Consider the following 16,109-nt stretch of genomic DNA (forward strand, 5'->3'; position numbering starts at 1 on the left):
AATCTTGAGGAAGCAGCTATTGGCTGGGTAGCACCAATGGTGGAAGTCGCCATTGCGCTAAAGCTTAAATAGGGATTGTAACACTCTTTCGTTACATAACATAAATGCATAACCAAATGTATTTATTTTTCCAGACCGCTGTTGACCACGTTTACATTTATCTTTTGGTGGCCATAACGCGTACCAACTGGACACTGTGGAATGCCATAACCCCGTAAAAAATTAATTACTAAAGTTTGTATTTCGTAAGCTCATTTTAAGAGCAATATATCTGCTCTGTGATAACTGGCACAGCCGTATCAGTGCTGTTGTAGTAAATATTCATCTCTTGGCGCTTGGCGGCACGAAAAATGGCGAAGGCGTCGACTGTGTTGAAAAATACAACGTATAGGAAGTCAAATGGATAGAGACGACAATGCCCAATGGTACTGTTTATAGTTTTTTTGTTTTGTTTTGTTGTGCTCACATAGTATTTGGCTAATAAACTACAAACGGTTTTGACGGACTAAGTCCACAGACGCATTAAGTGCAGATTCCCTGTGTAAAATTAGTTAAATTTTTAAATAGTTTTGTAGTACAGTTTGAGATATCATATTCTTGGATTATTTATTTGATCATTAATTAATGCCTTTTGCAAGTATCATTGCTGTAAGACAACGCATGAAATTCTAAATATACACGTAAATATACATATATCCGATTCTTCTTTTTTATAATATAAAATTATTTTAATGTTGCTGCTGCCGCTGCTGATCTCTTGCCACATTAACATCCCTTGTCATTGTCGATCAGTTGGTTTGCGGCTTCGACCATTCCACATTCAAAATCAAGTGATCATAGCCGTGCCCATTGAGAATTTCAATAGCAGCGGCGGCATCCTTACGTTGTTTGAAATGTACATAAGCAAAACCTTTGCAGAGACCGGTATTCTTGTCGCGCGCCAGATACATTTTGCTGTGCTGACCAATTTTTTTTACCAACTCATCCAGATCGGCTTCAGTCATAGACTCGGACAAATTGGAAATGCGGATAGCTGCGGTATCATCACGTCCTCGCATGCCTATACCACCTTTTTGGCTGTCCTTAAGGAAGGGTGGAACATACTTGCCAGATTTGGGCGCTTCGACTGCCGCTGTAGCGGCTGCAGCAGCTTTCTTTTCCATTAAATTCGTATCCATGGCTGTACCCTTGTACGGACAATTAACCGACCAATGCTCACCATTACATATACGACACTTGGCGATGTTCTTTGTTGGATCCAGAAGAGGATCATTGGCTTTCTCCTCTTCTTTGGAATTAAGGAATTGCATGAAGATTTCTTCGGACACCATTGTGGTTTGCGAATTTGGACCGGGTTTGTCATTCTTTGAGTCACCGAATTTAGACCAGGTACGACGTTTGGCTACAGTTTTTGGCACGACTTGCTTGGATATTTTATAGGTACGCACAACTTTTACCTTTTTGTCATCTTTGTTGTATTTATATTCTGTGACGTATTTGTAGCCGTTTTCAATGGTCTCAGTGGTAGGTGGCAGTCCTCCATAGTCGAGCTCTACCTCATCGGCCCAAGAGGATTTAATCGTATCAACGCCAGGCATCTAGTACACATAAGTTTAAATTAATGCCTGATATTTAGGAAATTATACAATTTAACCAATAATATCACCTTTTGTGCGGATAATTAAGCAACAAAATCAGAGAATACACACGCCACGAGTTAAACAGCAAAAATTTAGTGAAAAAGGAACGTCAACACAAAATGACAAATAGAGCTGTCAAAAATGTATTTGTTAGGAAGTGTACGGAAAGTTTAAATGCAGGGTTGCATAAAAAAGCTTAACCTATGGCGACAAAAAAATCCTTTGTAATACAAATTGTTCCTGATATCTGATATACCAAACAATAAATGCAAACGATTAACCGTAGATCGAGCTTAAAAAATAATTCATAAATGAAGCCATGTATCATTTTTGATACATACTATAGTTCATAGGAAAAACTGATTTATTACAAAATCTTACTTTAGAGTTTTAATATGTTTATTTTTATTGCTACATTATATGCAAGTATTTTTTAAGAGTTTACATGTTTAGGTGTTATTTATGCAATCTATGCAAACATTTTTGGCATGTTTGTCATTACAGCACGGCTTTTTACATGAAAAACAGAATGACGAAGTCCACTTATTTTTGTTTTCTCCAGAATGAAAGCATTTTTGACACCTTGCGCGGTTTTTTTTCGCAGACTTATCAGTTTTTTGTTTTTTTTTTATGGGCCAGCATCATTATCATTAATAACGGGGATATTCTTACTTGAGAGTTTCGAAAGCAGCGCCAGAGATAGTTCATTTCTTGGGCCTTGTTTACGTTTTTCCATATAAGACTTTGCCAACGAAATTGCCAACTCATGCAGGAAACATTTACGTTTTGTGTGCTTTTGAGTTTGCTTCTAATTGGGGTCGATTTCGTTGTATAAAATAAAAGAATTCAAAGCGGAAATATCAATAATGTTGGAAAATACCGCCATAGTCCAACGATTATTTTTACGTTTACAACTGTAGCAACTTAGCATTTTGTCAACCGTGTCCACGCCTCCCTTCGTTGAGTTATAAAAAGAGATTATTTCGGGCAACTTTTTTAGAGTCATCCCCAATATTAGGTGCGTGATGCATTGTACTCATGACAAGTGTACACTTGTTTTTATGACTGATGTACGAAACGAGACTGGTATCAGGAGTAAAGGCAAAAGTTGATTCATATCGTGGAATTTTTTTGCAATTCAGTAGCTTTGGGGGAATAGATCTTTTATTTTTGCGCATAGTTCCAACCATTGTCATATTCTTTTGTAATAGTTTTTGGCCAAGGCTGTGAGATGAAAAAAAAATTGTCCATGGTGACGTTATGCCCTTTTAGTCCATCAACTAAATCAAGAACAACCTGTTCTCCTTGATTCCTCTCAGGATTTCCTGTCACACCTTTTCCCAAGTAGGGCTGTATTTTCCATACATAGCATGTGCGTGAATCAACAAGTAGCCAAAATTTTAAACCATATCTCTCTGGCTTCGATGGAATGTACTGGCGAAATTTACAACGACCATGAAATCCCAATAATTGCTCATCCACAGTAACAGAATCAGTAGGATTGTAGAATGTGGGAAGCCGTTCAGACCATTTTCCCCAAAGGTTTCTAATTGGTGCGAATTTGTCATCATTTCTTTGGCCTCGTCGGGTGAGCACATCATCAAAACGAATGACTTTGTGGATATATAAAAATGTTTTCTCAGACATAATTGACCGAAATATTGGCCGTCCACAATATTCATCAAACAAATCATGCAAAGTTTCATTTTTGGATCTGATAAACATATAGTAGTTATAAGTTTATATTTTTTTAAACTTTTCTGTTTTTAAACTTACTTATATACACCGGCCAGGAATAATACGGCCAAGTAGGCATGAAATAAATCCTCGTAAATTTCGATATGGTTAGACCCATGTATATACTTTCCGTAGTTGTTTGAGTTATCAATTACAATTTTTGATAGTGACGGCGGAAAAAGTAGTAGGAATGAATCCCGAATATTGTTCACCCGGCTGGATGCAAATCTTGTTACACCTAAAGCCCAGTAATCTTAATTCTATGACACTTCAATAAACAATTACTACTAACCTGGGCGTAAATTTATGATATTTTCTCTCCCCAATCGACCAGTGGCGTAAGGCTCGCTACGCCAAGTAGTACCATCTTTTGCTATATACATTGGATCAGCTTCTGAAGTACTGCCAATAATGTCATCCGGTTCAGGTAAGCAGCTTTCAGACGAACTGCTTTCAATTTCAGTTTCAGGATCGGAAACATCTTCATCCTCTTCACTCTCATCCAGTACTTCATCACTAGTTCCTCAAAGGTCAAAAACCGTGGACGCGACATTGTTTTGAATACACACAATTATGTGACAAAATAAATGAATCTTCAAAAAAGCACCCCAAGAAATAAAAACACACCACAAATACCAAAAATCGCGTAGCGAATGACGTGCACCGCAGCAAAAAAACCTTTGAATTGCCATATGTATCAAAAATGATACATAGCTCGAATTATGAAGTTTTTGAATTTCTCATGGCCTACTTGCAAAATTTTTTGAAAATATGTTTAAAAATAACAGCAATAACAAAATAAACATAGTCGCGAAGAATGCAGCACTCAATTTTTTTTTTAAAGAAGTTATGATAAGATATAAAACAAAATGTATCATTTTTGATACAAAGCTCGATTAACGGTTAATATTTCATTTTTAAGCCCTGTATGCAGCTGTCAAGAAAACGGTCAAGAAAAAATTGTTATTATTTCGCGTGTGTGTCCAAGGAATTTTGACATTTTTGATACCTCCAGCCTGTTGCCTCACTCTTTCCTCAAGAAATAATGGAACGGGCATATATTTCTGTTGCAAACCTGGGTTGCCTTGTGCTCTTTTTTCACAAAAAACTTTAGACAACCGTAGTAGAAAGCGTAGTAAATTTCTTAAGAACTGCCTACTGCCTGAAGGAAATTTGACTTAAGAAAATTTCTTAGCCATTTCTTGTACGTCATTTTATATAGAGTTTTTGCTTTTCTTGAGAGCTGCATACAGGCCTTTATAATTAAAATAATCACAGCATGATACCAATAGTTCAAGAAATTCCACCCGAAAGTCATGAACCAAAAAGACAAGATCACGCGGGCAGGAGACTAGCCCGTTAAGGCCCGTCCACATAAAACTTTGGCGTTGCGTTGGCGTTGGCGTCGCTTCAACAGCTGACTATGAATACATGAATTCAAGTGCAGCCGTCCACATAGCCAAAATTCGGCAACGCTCACGCCAACACAAAGCAAAAAGATGGCCAACTCTCATCTTTTCGCGTGCGTTGCTCGTCAGCTGTTGCAAATAAATAAAATTGTGTGAAATATTTTCCCTTTTTAATCAAGTGCAGGCAAGAAATATCGTTTTTAATGCAATTATTGATATTAAATATTAATTTATCTGAAGTTAGTATGTTAATTTAGTCACCCAAGCATTCGCTGCCAAGCGTTCATTGTAGCAATCATTCTTTTAACGTGCGTTCTGTCAAACCAACGCCAACGCCAAAGCCAACGCGAAAGTCCTATGTGGACCGGCCTTTAGAATCGCATTAAGGAAAAAAGTTGAACGATTTTGACATTAGCCGTTTATTTACATTTCTTCGTTGTTTACAATTTGGTGGTGGCTTTTTACTGCAATTTTCTTCATTTTCGCTTGTGACAACGTGTGTACACATAAGATAAAGAATAATTTAACACAACGGCATGATTTTTAGAAGAATTTGCATAATAAAAATGATTTTTCATGCGTTCAACAATTTCGCGGTTTTCTCCGTTCTCTTCGTTGTTTACTTCTTACAGCAAAGATGGCTTCGAGATTTCGGCAGCTAGAAAATAACTTTTTTCGTTCTTTCCGTCCCGCGTGATCTTGTGTCTTTCGTTCATGCCCGAAAGTGTTTAATTGTGAACTCCACTTTAGAAGAAGAAGCAGAGTGTAAAATTTTCTATTTTTTAAATTATCGCGCTTTGTATTTGCTAGCGGAAAAATTTTTAATTTCAGCAGCAAAATGTCAGCAAACAGCACCACACCAACTTCTTCAAATAGCGCGGCTTCTATTTCACTAAACTCCACCGCCAGCGGTATGGAGGACATACAGTATTTGCTTTATCTGGAAACTTTGCGGCGCTTTCGGGATGACGAAGCTAATATTAAGCGCCAAGTGGATGAGAAGACTCGGCAGTATTTGGAAGTCAAAGAAGATTACTTACAGTCGTATGCCAAGTACGTGAAGCTGACCACTTTGGCGGCAACGCGTTGCGCTTTGCTAAGCGATACTCGCTTGCCCATTGCCAAGATAACAGCAGCCGAAAAGGAGGTCAGCGTTATTGCACATAAACTAGCTGCTGGCGATGTTATAGAGTCGATAAGTGAGGCAGACGTTTCAGAATGCAGAGCCAAATTGGAGGCTTGTAAAACACATGAGAAACTAAAACAATTGCGTCAGGAATTAGCCGAGAGTAAAGCTACTGTGCGCGCCGTGCAAACAGCTACGGAAACTGTGGAGGCCACTATTGAGACTGCGACGCTGCAAAGTTTGGACTACTTGGTGGATGAGGTTGGACATAGGGAATAAAATAAAAACACTTCGATTTTTAGGAGGGTTCCAATTAGTTATTTATTGGCTTCAATTTTTTAATTTCACGCCGATTTGCATTGCATGATTTATAGATTGGTAGTAGGGTGGCATACTGAACTAGCACATTTCAATCATTTCTAGCAATTTTACCAGTGGAGCGGAAAAGAGAATAAATAAAGGCGGGGGAAAATCATCAATAGAAATTGGTACTAGGGTAACTAATGCGCATAAGGTTGGGTATTTTTGTTTAATGATGTATGAATGTGTGTCTCTTAATCTTGCTAATGAACTTAAAACAATTTATAACTTAAAATGTCATGTGCTTAAGATTTACCACTTAGAGCGCTTAGACCAATCTTTGGGGGTCCAATGTAGGCATTTAGAATCTATGCGAATTTTGCGTTTATCCATAGCCTTCTTGTGTTGATCGATAATATCGCGACTGATGCAAACTATATATTGTCCTTTGTAATAGTTTATAAGATTCAGATTTTGTAAAGTTGATATAACATCTTCTTTCTTGATGGAAGTGCATTCACAGATATCGCTAATAGAAATAATAAATATGTAATAATGAATTTTAGATTAAAAATTAATCCAAGCTTGTTCCATACTTAATTGTAATGGTGGGCTTTTCGCCGTCGCTGGTTGGCTTTTGGCTTATGAAAATCTCCAGAATTGTTTGAGCCCAATAGGAGCGGTACGAAAGTAGGCCCAAATCTGACAAAGGCTTTTCAGGCGAACCCGTTTTCCCTTCAAATTTTGATAGCTCATAGCTGAATTCAATCAACAGCTTGCCATATCCTTTGCGCTGATAAGGAGGCATTGTGAGTATACAAGCAACATTGTAATCTTCCGTGCTCTCTTTCTCTTTCGAAAAATAGCCGACGATGTGGAAGCCGCGCGAATCGAATTCTGTCATAACATAGAATAGAAAAGGATCCGTATCGTAGTAAAGTGTTTTATGGTCCAAGAATAGCTTAGCCAACAGGCATAAATTCTGCGCATAGACCTTATTTTTACGGCCGTCTATTTCGAAAAAGGATATCGTATGTTTACGATAGATCTCATTGCCAGGCGGATGGCGTAGGTTGCACTTCGCTAAATGCCGCTCAAGACATTTGCGACTTTTGCGGTACTTTAAGCAAAATTCGCAAATGTAGATGCAGGGCATTTGGCATAGCTCCTAATGGAAAATTTTTATTTAGTAGTTTAGACAAAAAATTACAAAAATCAGCTACCTGTGGATACGGTGAAAAATACCAGGGTTTTATACGGTGTTTACCCAACTCGATCATTTCAACATTTTTCATGCGCGTTACCACGTCATCCTGATGTATAACCATACTGCCTGATTGACGTGGTGTCGCGTTTTTACCATCTTGTGAAGCCTCCTCAGATACAGACACTGGCGCTAGTGTAGTGGTTAGGACAGCAACTGATGGCGCAAGCGTTGATGCTATCAAAGACGGTGGTATTTCAGGGACCAGAGCAATAGGTGGCACAGGTACCGAATTGAGCTAATAAATTTGGCTGTGAGTTAAATGTAGTTAATAATTATTTATTGTATACTTTTCTCTTGCGGTTTATCTTCTTTTGTAGTGCTGCTGCCAAAACAGCATTTCCATTGACCATTTCATTACTGGCGGCAGGTTGTGGTGAAGTGGGTCTTGAAACGCTACCAGGCAGGGATGAATGATGTTTCTTCGGTGTTGTTACGCCTGTGCTGGCGCCTGTCTGTGTGCCATCGCGACGCGGAAACTGCACCTTACGTGTGTCGACATCCTCTTCGGTAACCCATTCATCAAGACGCTTATTAACTGTAATAAAATTTATATTTTCGATGTAAACTGTAATTTTAGTACAAATATTAGACTTTAATATTACAATCAACATAGTGCACATAAAACTGTCGTTTGCCCTCATGATCCTTAATGCTAACTACTTCTGCGAGGGGCCAATCTTCAGTCTTGTGCATACGCACAGGTAGTCGGCAGCCTTCGGTAAGTGCGCCCTAAAAGTCGGTATGAAATGAATAGCAGTTATTATTAGAATAGAAATAACTACTGTACATGCGAATAGGGTTAAAATTCGTAAAATGAGTTCGAATTATGGCTAAAGATCATTGTTTACAAACAATTTTGCAGGTGATGCAGCCGCTGGGCCATCAGAGGAGTAATAACCAAAATTGTATTTCTACCACTCCACTAACTTACCGTGGACTCGCAAATCGATGCTACATCCTCATCGAATTCGATTTTCTGTGTTATTTTCATATTTATTGCGTTAAACTGTAAAATACTGCAAAATCTTCCACAGCCCAACTGTTTACAAATTATTTGACTTTTTCAGAATGCTTCTTATTTTTCAAGTGACATGTCACAATGGCAAATAAAACAGCTGTGGCGTACTTGATAGGAGCTGAACATGCTTGACTTATTAAAAATATTTGATTTAATAAATCGTTTTAAATAGTTCCTTAATTAATGAAATAAGATATGTTTCTGTTTTACAAAACTAAAATAGTTTTATTAATTCACGTTTTATTTGAAAACATTTTCTTCGAAATTCCCCCGTCTTTTGCTTGTCTGACGTACATGTGCCAGGGTTGCTCGCACCTCCTAAACACGTGTTTACATTTGTTTCTGTGGTCATCAACCGGGCAGGAGCTAATTTTGTGTCAATTGCAGTAGTCTTACTGAATCTTCAGCGTTCTGCACAGTAAATATTATTTTTATTCGATAAAAATGGGCCGCAACCGAAAATCAAATCCATTTGCAGCAAAGAAACGCCAAAAGCGTGAAAACGTAAGTGAATGGGAGTTGTTTTAGCCACTTGTTTTAATAACAATACACATCTCGTCAAACAGCAGGGAGTGGACCCACGCCCGGTGCGTCAGGAACCGTACGAAGATATCAAACGTGATAATGCTGCCTTCATAAAATACTATCAGTTGCAAAATATCTGCGCCGATGAGGCTGACTGGGAGCAATTCCTAGCCAAAATACGTGATAACTTGCCAGTTACATTTCGTGTGACCGGCTTTCGTGGAGAAGCCAAGGCTTTGCTGAACATTATCGAAAGTGAGTTGTTTGCCGACTATGTCGAAAGCGTCGCCGAACTGCATGGTGTTCCTAAAGAGGAAGTAAAACGTCCGTTGCCACTACCTTGGTATCCAGATGGGTTCGCCTATCAGCTGCAGCTGACACGCAAAGATATACGCCGCTCAGAACCGCTATTCCGTTTGCACAATTTCTTAATAACGGAAACAAATGCTGGTAGCATAAGTCGCCAAGAAGCGGTGTCAATGATACCACCACTAGTATTGGATGTACAACCTACCGACAAGGTGCTGGATATGTGTGCCGCGCCTGGCTCAAAGACAGCGCAACTAATTGAGGCGCTGCATAGTGCGCCGGAGAAGCATAAAATACCACCGGGCTTTGTGGTTGCCAATGATGTAGATAATAATCGCTGTTATATGTTGGTGCACCAAGCGAAAAGGCTTAATTCACCTTGTTTCGTGGTGACCAATCATGATAGCAGTTTCTTTCCTAATTTACTGGTAGGTAGTTATGTGGTTTAAGTATTGTACATTAACAGTTTTAGTAACAAATGTTTCAGGAAAGTAAAGCAGATGGTAGTAAATCAATATTGAAATTCGATAAAATTTTATGCGATGTTCCATGCTCTGGTGATGGCACGCTACGCAAGAATCCTGACATTTGGACCAAATGGAATTTAGCACAGGCCTACAATTTGCATGGGTAAATAATCAACTATTTTTATGTGACACTAATACAAATGTTTTTGCTTGCAGTATTCAGTATCGTATTACACGTCGTGGCGCTGAAATGCTCAGCGTTGGCGGCCGCTTAGTCTACTCGACCTGCTCCTTAAATCCTATTGAGAATGAGGCTGTGTTGCAACGTATTATAGCTGATGCAGATGGCGCTTTAGAGATTGTAGATGCTTCGCATTTAGTGCCAGGATTAAAATATAAGCCTGGTATGACCAGTTGGAAGTTGGCAACAAAGGAAGTTGACCAAATATTTATCAATTTCGATGAGGTGCCTGAAAAGTATCACACTATCATTAGACCTAATATGTTTCCGCTGCCACAGGAGCAAATTGAAAAAATCGGTTTGGAAAAATGGTACGTGAAAGCTGTTAAATTAACGTTTATTAGTTAACAAGTTCCAAAATAAAACATGCTTACAGCATACGCGTGCTTCCCCACCTTCAAGACTCTGGTGGTTTCTTTGTCGCTGTCATTGAAAAACGTCGTCAATTACCTTTCGAGAAGAACGATTTACAGTCGCTGCTCGAAAAGCCCAAACCCGAGGTGAAATTAGATGAAAATGGTCAACCTATCGAGGAAAAATCTGTGCCATGGGGACCACAGCGAAAGCGCCGTCGTCTACATGGCTACAAAGAAGATCCTTACATATTCTTCGAGGAGCAGGACGCCGATTGGGATGAGCTCAAATCATTCTTTGCTCTCGATGATACGCTAAATAAACGTTGCCTGCTCACACGCTGCGTCACCGATAAGAAAAAGAATATCTACTACTGCTCAGAGCCTATACGTGATATGGTTTTGTTAAATGAGGATACCATAAAAATCATTAACACAGGCGTGAAAACTTTTGTACGCTGCGAGAATCGTCACACGATGCATCCGTTCCGCTTGGCTCAAGAAGGTCTGCAGACATCAAACGCATTTATGGGCGCTATACGCCGCATAGAAATCTCAAGGGAAGATTTGATTTTACTGCTCAATTGTACGGATCCCACTAAGCCACCTTCAACGCTGCAGTTGGCACCGGAAACTCAAGAGCGTTGCAAAGAATTGGGTAGGAAACAAAAATTATCAATTAGCGATAGCTAGTATTAATAATTTTAACAGGTGTTGGCAGCTGTATATTGAAATACGAGGATCCACGTTTCACATTATTCCTTGTGGGTTGGCGCGGTTCTTCTAGCTTGCGCGCCTATGTGGACACCAATGAGACAGTGCATGTATTGCGTCTATTGGGTGCCGATATAAGCAAGTTTGGTAAGTTATTACAATCTTGCTAAGCTACAGGAGTAGAGAATCCAAATTTTTTTTTCCTTTTCCGCAGAAGTCAACAAGTATGAAAAAGCTAAAGAGGCTGCGGCTGCCGCAGCGGCGGCGGCTATTACGGCTGCTGAGGCGCCAAAGGCTGATGTGCCTGCTGACGAGAAGGAAATGGCTGTGGATGAGCAGGAGGAAATCGCTGTGACTTCAACTGAGACAACCAATGATGTGGACGTAGCGCCAGTCGCCGAATAATTCAATTAGCTAGCGTACAATTTAAATATTATTATTGTTAACCTTTAGTTACGATATACATTTTTTTTTGTAAAATAACACAATGATACACTCATTTGTGTATGCATTAGTTAAACGAAAAATTGTTGTTTGAAATGCAAATTTATTGTATATGAGCAGCTGATTAAAAGCCCATAGCACACCCTCTACAATCGGATATAGGCAACCTTAACGTACCAGATTTATATCAGTTTTTATTTTGTGTTCCATATCAAAAAATGCAGATATAGAAAACTTTAGTAATCGCCTGTGACTATGCTTCTTTCTGGTATTGGAAAAGAAATCTAAGCCAATGATATGCAAGTAGCGCCTTTAGTCAGTCTTCAATTTTCTTAGCCATACATTGAACTGATCTCTGCTGTAACAACAAACGGAGAAATCACAGTTGAATGCTCTCCTGATTTTTTTGGTAACTAGCTGATAAGCCAAACGATCATAAAAAATGCCGATATTATCAACGTGATAACCCAATATACAAATCTAGAAAGAACGGCTGATTAGATACATTCAAAAATATGCAAAACTAAAGAATTTATGAGCAGCAAATGGTGTGCGGCTGAAGGTTAAAAGCATAGGATGGAGTAAATTAATTTTCATTTTACCCACTGGCCTTAAGTTTAGAGTCGAGACGAGCAGCGCATAGCAGTGAAAATGTGGCTGCAGAAATTACTGAATTATTGGATATACTGTGGTTTGTGCATTGCGGCGATAAGCGGCGAGGTAACAAGCGCAGAAATTAAACAACTATAATCAAAAACTAAAAAAATCTTACACAGCCAACTCTTCCTACTGCTGACTACTATATTGGCGCTGTGGTTGAATTTCCGGCGCGTACGGTAAATGGAGCTGCGTCCACCCGAGCGCGCATACGTCAATTTGAACGACTGCTCGAGGATGCCGCCATACGTCCAGATATTGTGGTGTTCCCGGAGGATGTGTTAAACGATCGCGAAACCCCGATAGTCGTCCCCACGCCCAGCGACACTGTGGTACCTTGTGGCGTTGATGCCGCTCTCTACGATTACATCATCAGCGAAGTATCTTGCTATGCGCGCTCCTTGCAATTATATCTGCTAATCAATGTGGTGGAGGTGCAGAACTGCACACAATCACATGAAATCGCAAATTTAATTGCCAGCTGCGCCATTTACAATACGAATGTAGTGTTCGATCGTGGCGGTGCTGTGATCTCACGTTATCGCAAATACAATTTGATAGGCAGTGAATGGCTGTATTTCAACTATACGTCGCAGCCAGAGGAGGAGGCCATATTCCACACCGATATGAATGTTACATTCGGACATTTTACGGACATGGATTTGTTGTACGCGCGGCCGGCGCAGGCGCTTGTGCAACGGGGCATTATGGATTTTTTGCATCCCAGTAATTGGCAGTCGGAGTTGCCTTTCATGTCAGGTGAGTTTGGGTGGTGGGCCGCGGGGGCCAATTAGCAGCTCTTGGTTGCCCACACAATCTGCTCCGTGTGTCAGAACACCCTAGGATTGTTCTATAGTAAAAAAAGGTATACCTATTTTTTTATTTTAAAATTAAAAAAATATTTAGAGGTCGCTCAAAGCGATCAAAGTTTTCTATGTATTTTTATATGGAAAAAATAACTTTTCGTAGAAATGGCATAGAATTGTGGAACATCAATATTTTTCGATCGGAAAGCTCTGGTTCTCATCAGGAGACTTTCAGTAAGAATACTTAATTGTTTATTTAACAATTTTTTAATATTATGATTTTTTATTGGTCCTGGCGGACCTACATATATATTATAGTTGCGATGAAAAAATGCTTAAATAAACAATTGGGTACTATTGCTGGGAGTCTCCTGCAGAGGAACAAAGTTTTCCGATAGAAAAATATTGATTTTTAAGAATTCTATACCATTTCTACGAAAAGTTTTTTCCCCTCTAAAAATACATGGGAAACTTTGAGCGCTTTGAGCGACCGCTAAATGTTTTTTGATTTCAAAATAAAAAAAATAGGGGTATATTTTTTCGGTATAGAAAAATCCTAAGGGGTGAGAACATAAAAATTCCGACTTTATTTTTTCCACATGTGTTTTTGGACCACCCTAATTTCGCTGAAGTTTTTGTTATGCGTCTTTTTTCGCGGTCAACTTTTGAGCTCGCGCCTTTATTTGTGTCTAGTGACGATATGGTATTTAAAATGCACCACAATTATTGGCACTCAAGCCTGGTAAGGCTAGCATAACTACCTACGCCATTTCGATCCTGGGGATCGACGTCTAAGGGACCTAAATTTGGAGATTCGGAAACTGGTAAACCAACATAAGCGGAAAAAGTGGGAGGATCATTTGAAGACCTGCAACTTCGTCCCTAATGTGAGTAAGCTCTGGTCAACCGTGGGATCCCTGCCTAATCCAACGAAACGTGAAAACAGAGTGGAAATCTCATCGTAGCCAAAGAAATGCGCGAGCTATTTTATCGGGCAGTTCATATTGTATCTTTCGGTATTTAAGGCCAAGCAATGAGTGATAAGTGCCCAACTGCACCACTTGCATTCAGCAGCGGTGAAGTCCATCCAAAGACCTTGGACCCAAAGGAATTTGCATGATGATGCTAAAGCATTTGGGTCACAAAGGTTCTCAACTTGTCAAGGGTCACTCGCATTATTCATGATGTTTGGAAATCGGGGAGAGTAATCCTACTGCTGAAACCGGGGAAGCTAGCCAACAAAGCAGGGTCTTATCGTCCAAAAATGCGCGTTTCCCCGGTCGCGAACACACTAAATATCTTGCTACCCCTGCACAGCACAATAACAGCACTTACCGCCATAAACCATGAAATGACTCGTGGTCTTAGCTGTAACCGCCCATATGAGAGACCAGTTCCAGAAGCGTTGGACCTGTCAGAGGTGTTTGACACCCTTTATCACTCCACGCCACTGGAAAACATTGAGGCTTCCTCTCTCTCCTGGGGACTCAAACGGTGGTCGGAGGAGTATATGAGTGGTCGGCAGTCGTCAGTAACCTTTTGAGAACAAACATCATAGCCTATAACAATTAAACATCGAGTGCGCTCCCCTACTGTTTAACTTTTATATTTCGAAGCTTGATATACCATAGCAGGGAATTTCCCTGATCTCATACACAGACGAATGTTCGATATTGGCGTCTGAGAACGGAATTGATGACCTCTGCCTGAAAGTAAACGGCTACCTCTCCGAATGTGCTCGCTTCTTCACTGAAAAGAGCCAAACCACCTCCCCAACCGCCTTTACCACCTGGACGACGGAGGTCAGGCTTCATCTAGGCATTCACGTCCTCTTTGTGAATCATGAGGACGTTTACTTTTTGCAGAATCAATTTCAACATTGAATATGTTTTTTTTTAAGTTTGTTCATACGATTCCACTTTGGGCCTGAAGCAATATAATCAACCACAGGAAGTAACTTGAAACCAACTAACAACCAAACGAACGCAAGCTTCAAAGAGATAGGCAGGAAAGGCCGGTGGTGGACAATCTTCAGTGGGGGTCTCTTAGCTATTTAGAGATAGCACATTGTATCATTTGAATATTTGTTGCGTATCGGCTCGTCCCTTCGTCCTCCGCGTAATTTTTTTTTTTGCAAAAGTCTTTGCTCCACCTAAAACCCCATTAATCTCTCCCCCAAACAGCCGTTCAACTGCATCAGTCGTGGGCATATAGCAACAATGTCAATCTGCTGGTTGCAGGCACCAACGATCCACGTAATGGCCGCAGCGGCAGCGGTATTTATGCAGGAAAATATGGCGCGCTAACTGCCTCCATGACCAGTGACGAAAATCAGAGTAAACTGCATCTAAGTGTAGTGCCTAAGCAAAGTGTTGCTAACAGCACAGTCATCCAAAGCCTACGGATCAACCAAAATAGCCTCAAACAGCAGCAAAATCAAACTCAGCGCGACAGCAGCAGCGGCGTGCTCGATCGCTTCACCGGCGTTGTGTTAGCGCGTAGCAATGATATCGATTTGTATGTGACTGTACCGATACCGAATGAGGTGACCAACAATATGGCGTTGCAACAACAAATTTGCCACAATGATTTATGTTGCGATTTTTATATTAAACGAAGCGTGAATCCGCTAGCGAATGCTTCCACCACCAGCTACTACTATCGAATGGCTGCTTTTCGTGGCATCGGTTCGTTTCTCAACACTGAACCCAATGCGGTGGCGGTTTGTGCGATCCTTTCTTGTACTGGCGATCATATATACACTTGTGGACGCATCTATTACGAATCGGTGGAAGTGGTGCCGCAGTATAGCTTTGATGAGGTTCGCATACGCGGCAATTTTACGCGCGGAAGTACGAGCTTGTTGACACCGACGAGTGTAAATCAGTTGCTCATGCCGTTGACGGTGGACGAGTTCGAATGGCAGGTGCAGGAGTATAGGTGAGTTATGCAATTGGACTACGTTTTCTGTCACTACGTTTGATTTACTTCTGCTTGTTTTTTTTTTTTTAGTAGCAACATTTCATTGGCCAAACTCACTTTACTCCAACCGCGTTCAGATCTCTTGACTTTTGGCATATACGACAATTATTTTTT

At 40.1% G+C, this 16,109-nt stretch overlaps 5 protein-coding genes across 7 annotated transcripts; 3 read left to right on the forward strand and 2 right to left on the reverse strand.

Annotated features, from left to right (window-relative positions):
* Positions 1–575: 575 nt before the first annotated feature.
* Positions 576–1,776, reverse strand: LOC118754393 (eukaryotic translation initiation factor 3 subunit G-1). The gene is made up of 2 exons (XM_036489261.1): positions 1,667–1,776; positions 576–1,598 (listed from the first exon to the last, which is right to left on the reverse strand). The coding sequence occupies exon 2, from the start codon at positions 1,596–1,598 to the stop codon at positions 789–791; it is 810 nt and encodes a 269-aa protein (XP_036345154.1). The 5' UTR covers positions 1,667–1,776; the 3' UTR covers positions 576–788.
* A 3,761-nt stretch (positions 1,777–5,537) lies between these two features.
* LOC118754392 (augmin complex subunit dgt4-like) lies at positions 5,538–6,219 on the forward strand. The gene has a single exon (XM_036489260.1). The coding sequence runs from the start codon at positions 5,625–5,627 to the stop codon at positions 6,189–6,191; it is 567 nt and encodes a 188-aa protein (XP_036345153.1). The 5' UTR covers positions 5,538–5,624; the 3' UTR covers positions 6,192–6,219.
* Positions 6,208–8,561, reverse strand: LOC118754390 (histone acetyltransferase Tip60-like). Of its 2 annotated transcripts, XM_036489259.1 has the most exons (7): positions 8,411–8,561; positions 8,082–8,208; positions 7,767–8,014; positions 7,436–7,714; positions 6,809–7,380; positions 6,529–6,741; positions 6,208–6,331 (listed from the first exon to the last, which is right to left on the reverse strand). In XM_036489259.1, coding segments are annotated over exons 1-7 (1,500 nt in total). In that variant the 5' UTR covers positions 8,471–8,561; the 3' UTR covers positions 6,208–6,330. The 2 variants fall into 2 exon arrangements, with proteins under 2 accessions (XP_036345152.1, XP_036345151.1); XM_036489258.1 differs by having other exon boundaries at positions 6,208–6,741.
* A 250-nt stretch (positions 8,562–8,811) lies between these two features.
* LOC118754389 (tRNA (cytosine(34)-C(5))-methyltransferase-like) lies at positions 8,812–11,633 on the forward strand. Of its 2 annotated transcripts, none has more exons than XM_036489256.1 (7): positions 8,812–9,001; positions 9,064–9,759; positions 9,819–9,961; positions 10,015–10,350; positions 10,416–11,050; positions 11,104–11,253; positions 11,321–11,633. In XM_036489256.1, the coding sequence occupies exons 1-7, from the start codon at positions 8,942–8,944 to the stop codon at positions 11,509–11,511; spliced, it is 2,211 nt and encodes a 736-aa protein (XP_036345149.1). In that variant the 5' UTR covers positions 8,812–8,941; the 3' UTR covers positions 11,512–11,633. The 2 variants fall into 2 exon arrangements, with proteins under 2 accessions (XP_036345149.1, XP_036345150.1); XM_036489257.1 differs by having other exon boundaries at positions 8,818–9,001; positions 9,067–9,759.
* A 684-nt stretch (positions 11,634–12,317) lies between these two features.
* LOC118754388 (vanin-like protein 1) lies at positions 12,318–16,109 on the forward strand (the record flags this gene model as incomplete). Its single annotated transcript, XM_036489255.1, is given in 3 exon segments — positions 12,318–12,966; positions 15,197–15,953; positions 16,026–16,109. Coding segments are annotated over 3 exon segments (1,490 nt in total), but the record flags the coding sequence as incomplete, so codon positions are not given.

This window comes from Rhagoletis pomonella, unplaced genomic scaffold (genome assembly GCF_013731165.1).
Source record: "Rhagoletis pomonella isolate Grant_MI unplaced genomic scaffold, Rhpom_1.0 Rhpom_scaffold_03823, whole genome shotgun sequence".
Lineage (NCBI taxonomy): Eukaryota > Metazoa > Arthropoda > Insecta > Diptera > Tephritidae > Rhagoletis > Rhagoletis pomonella.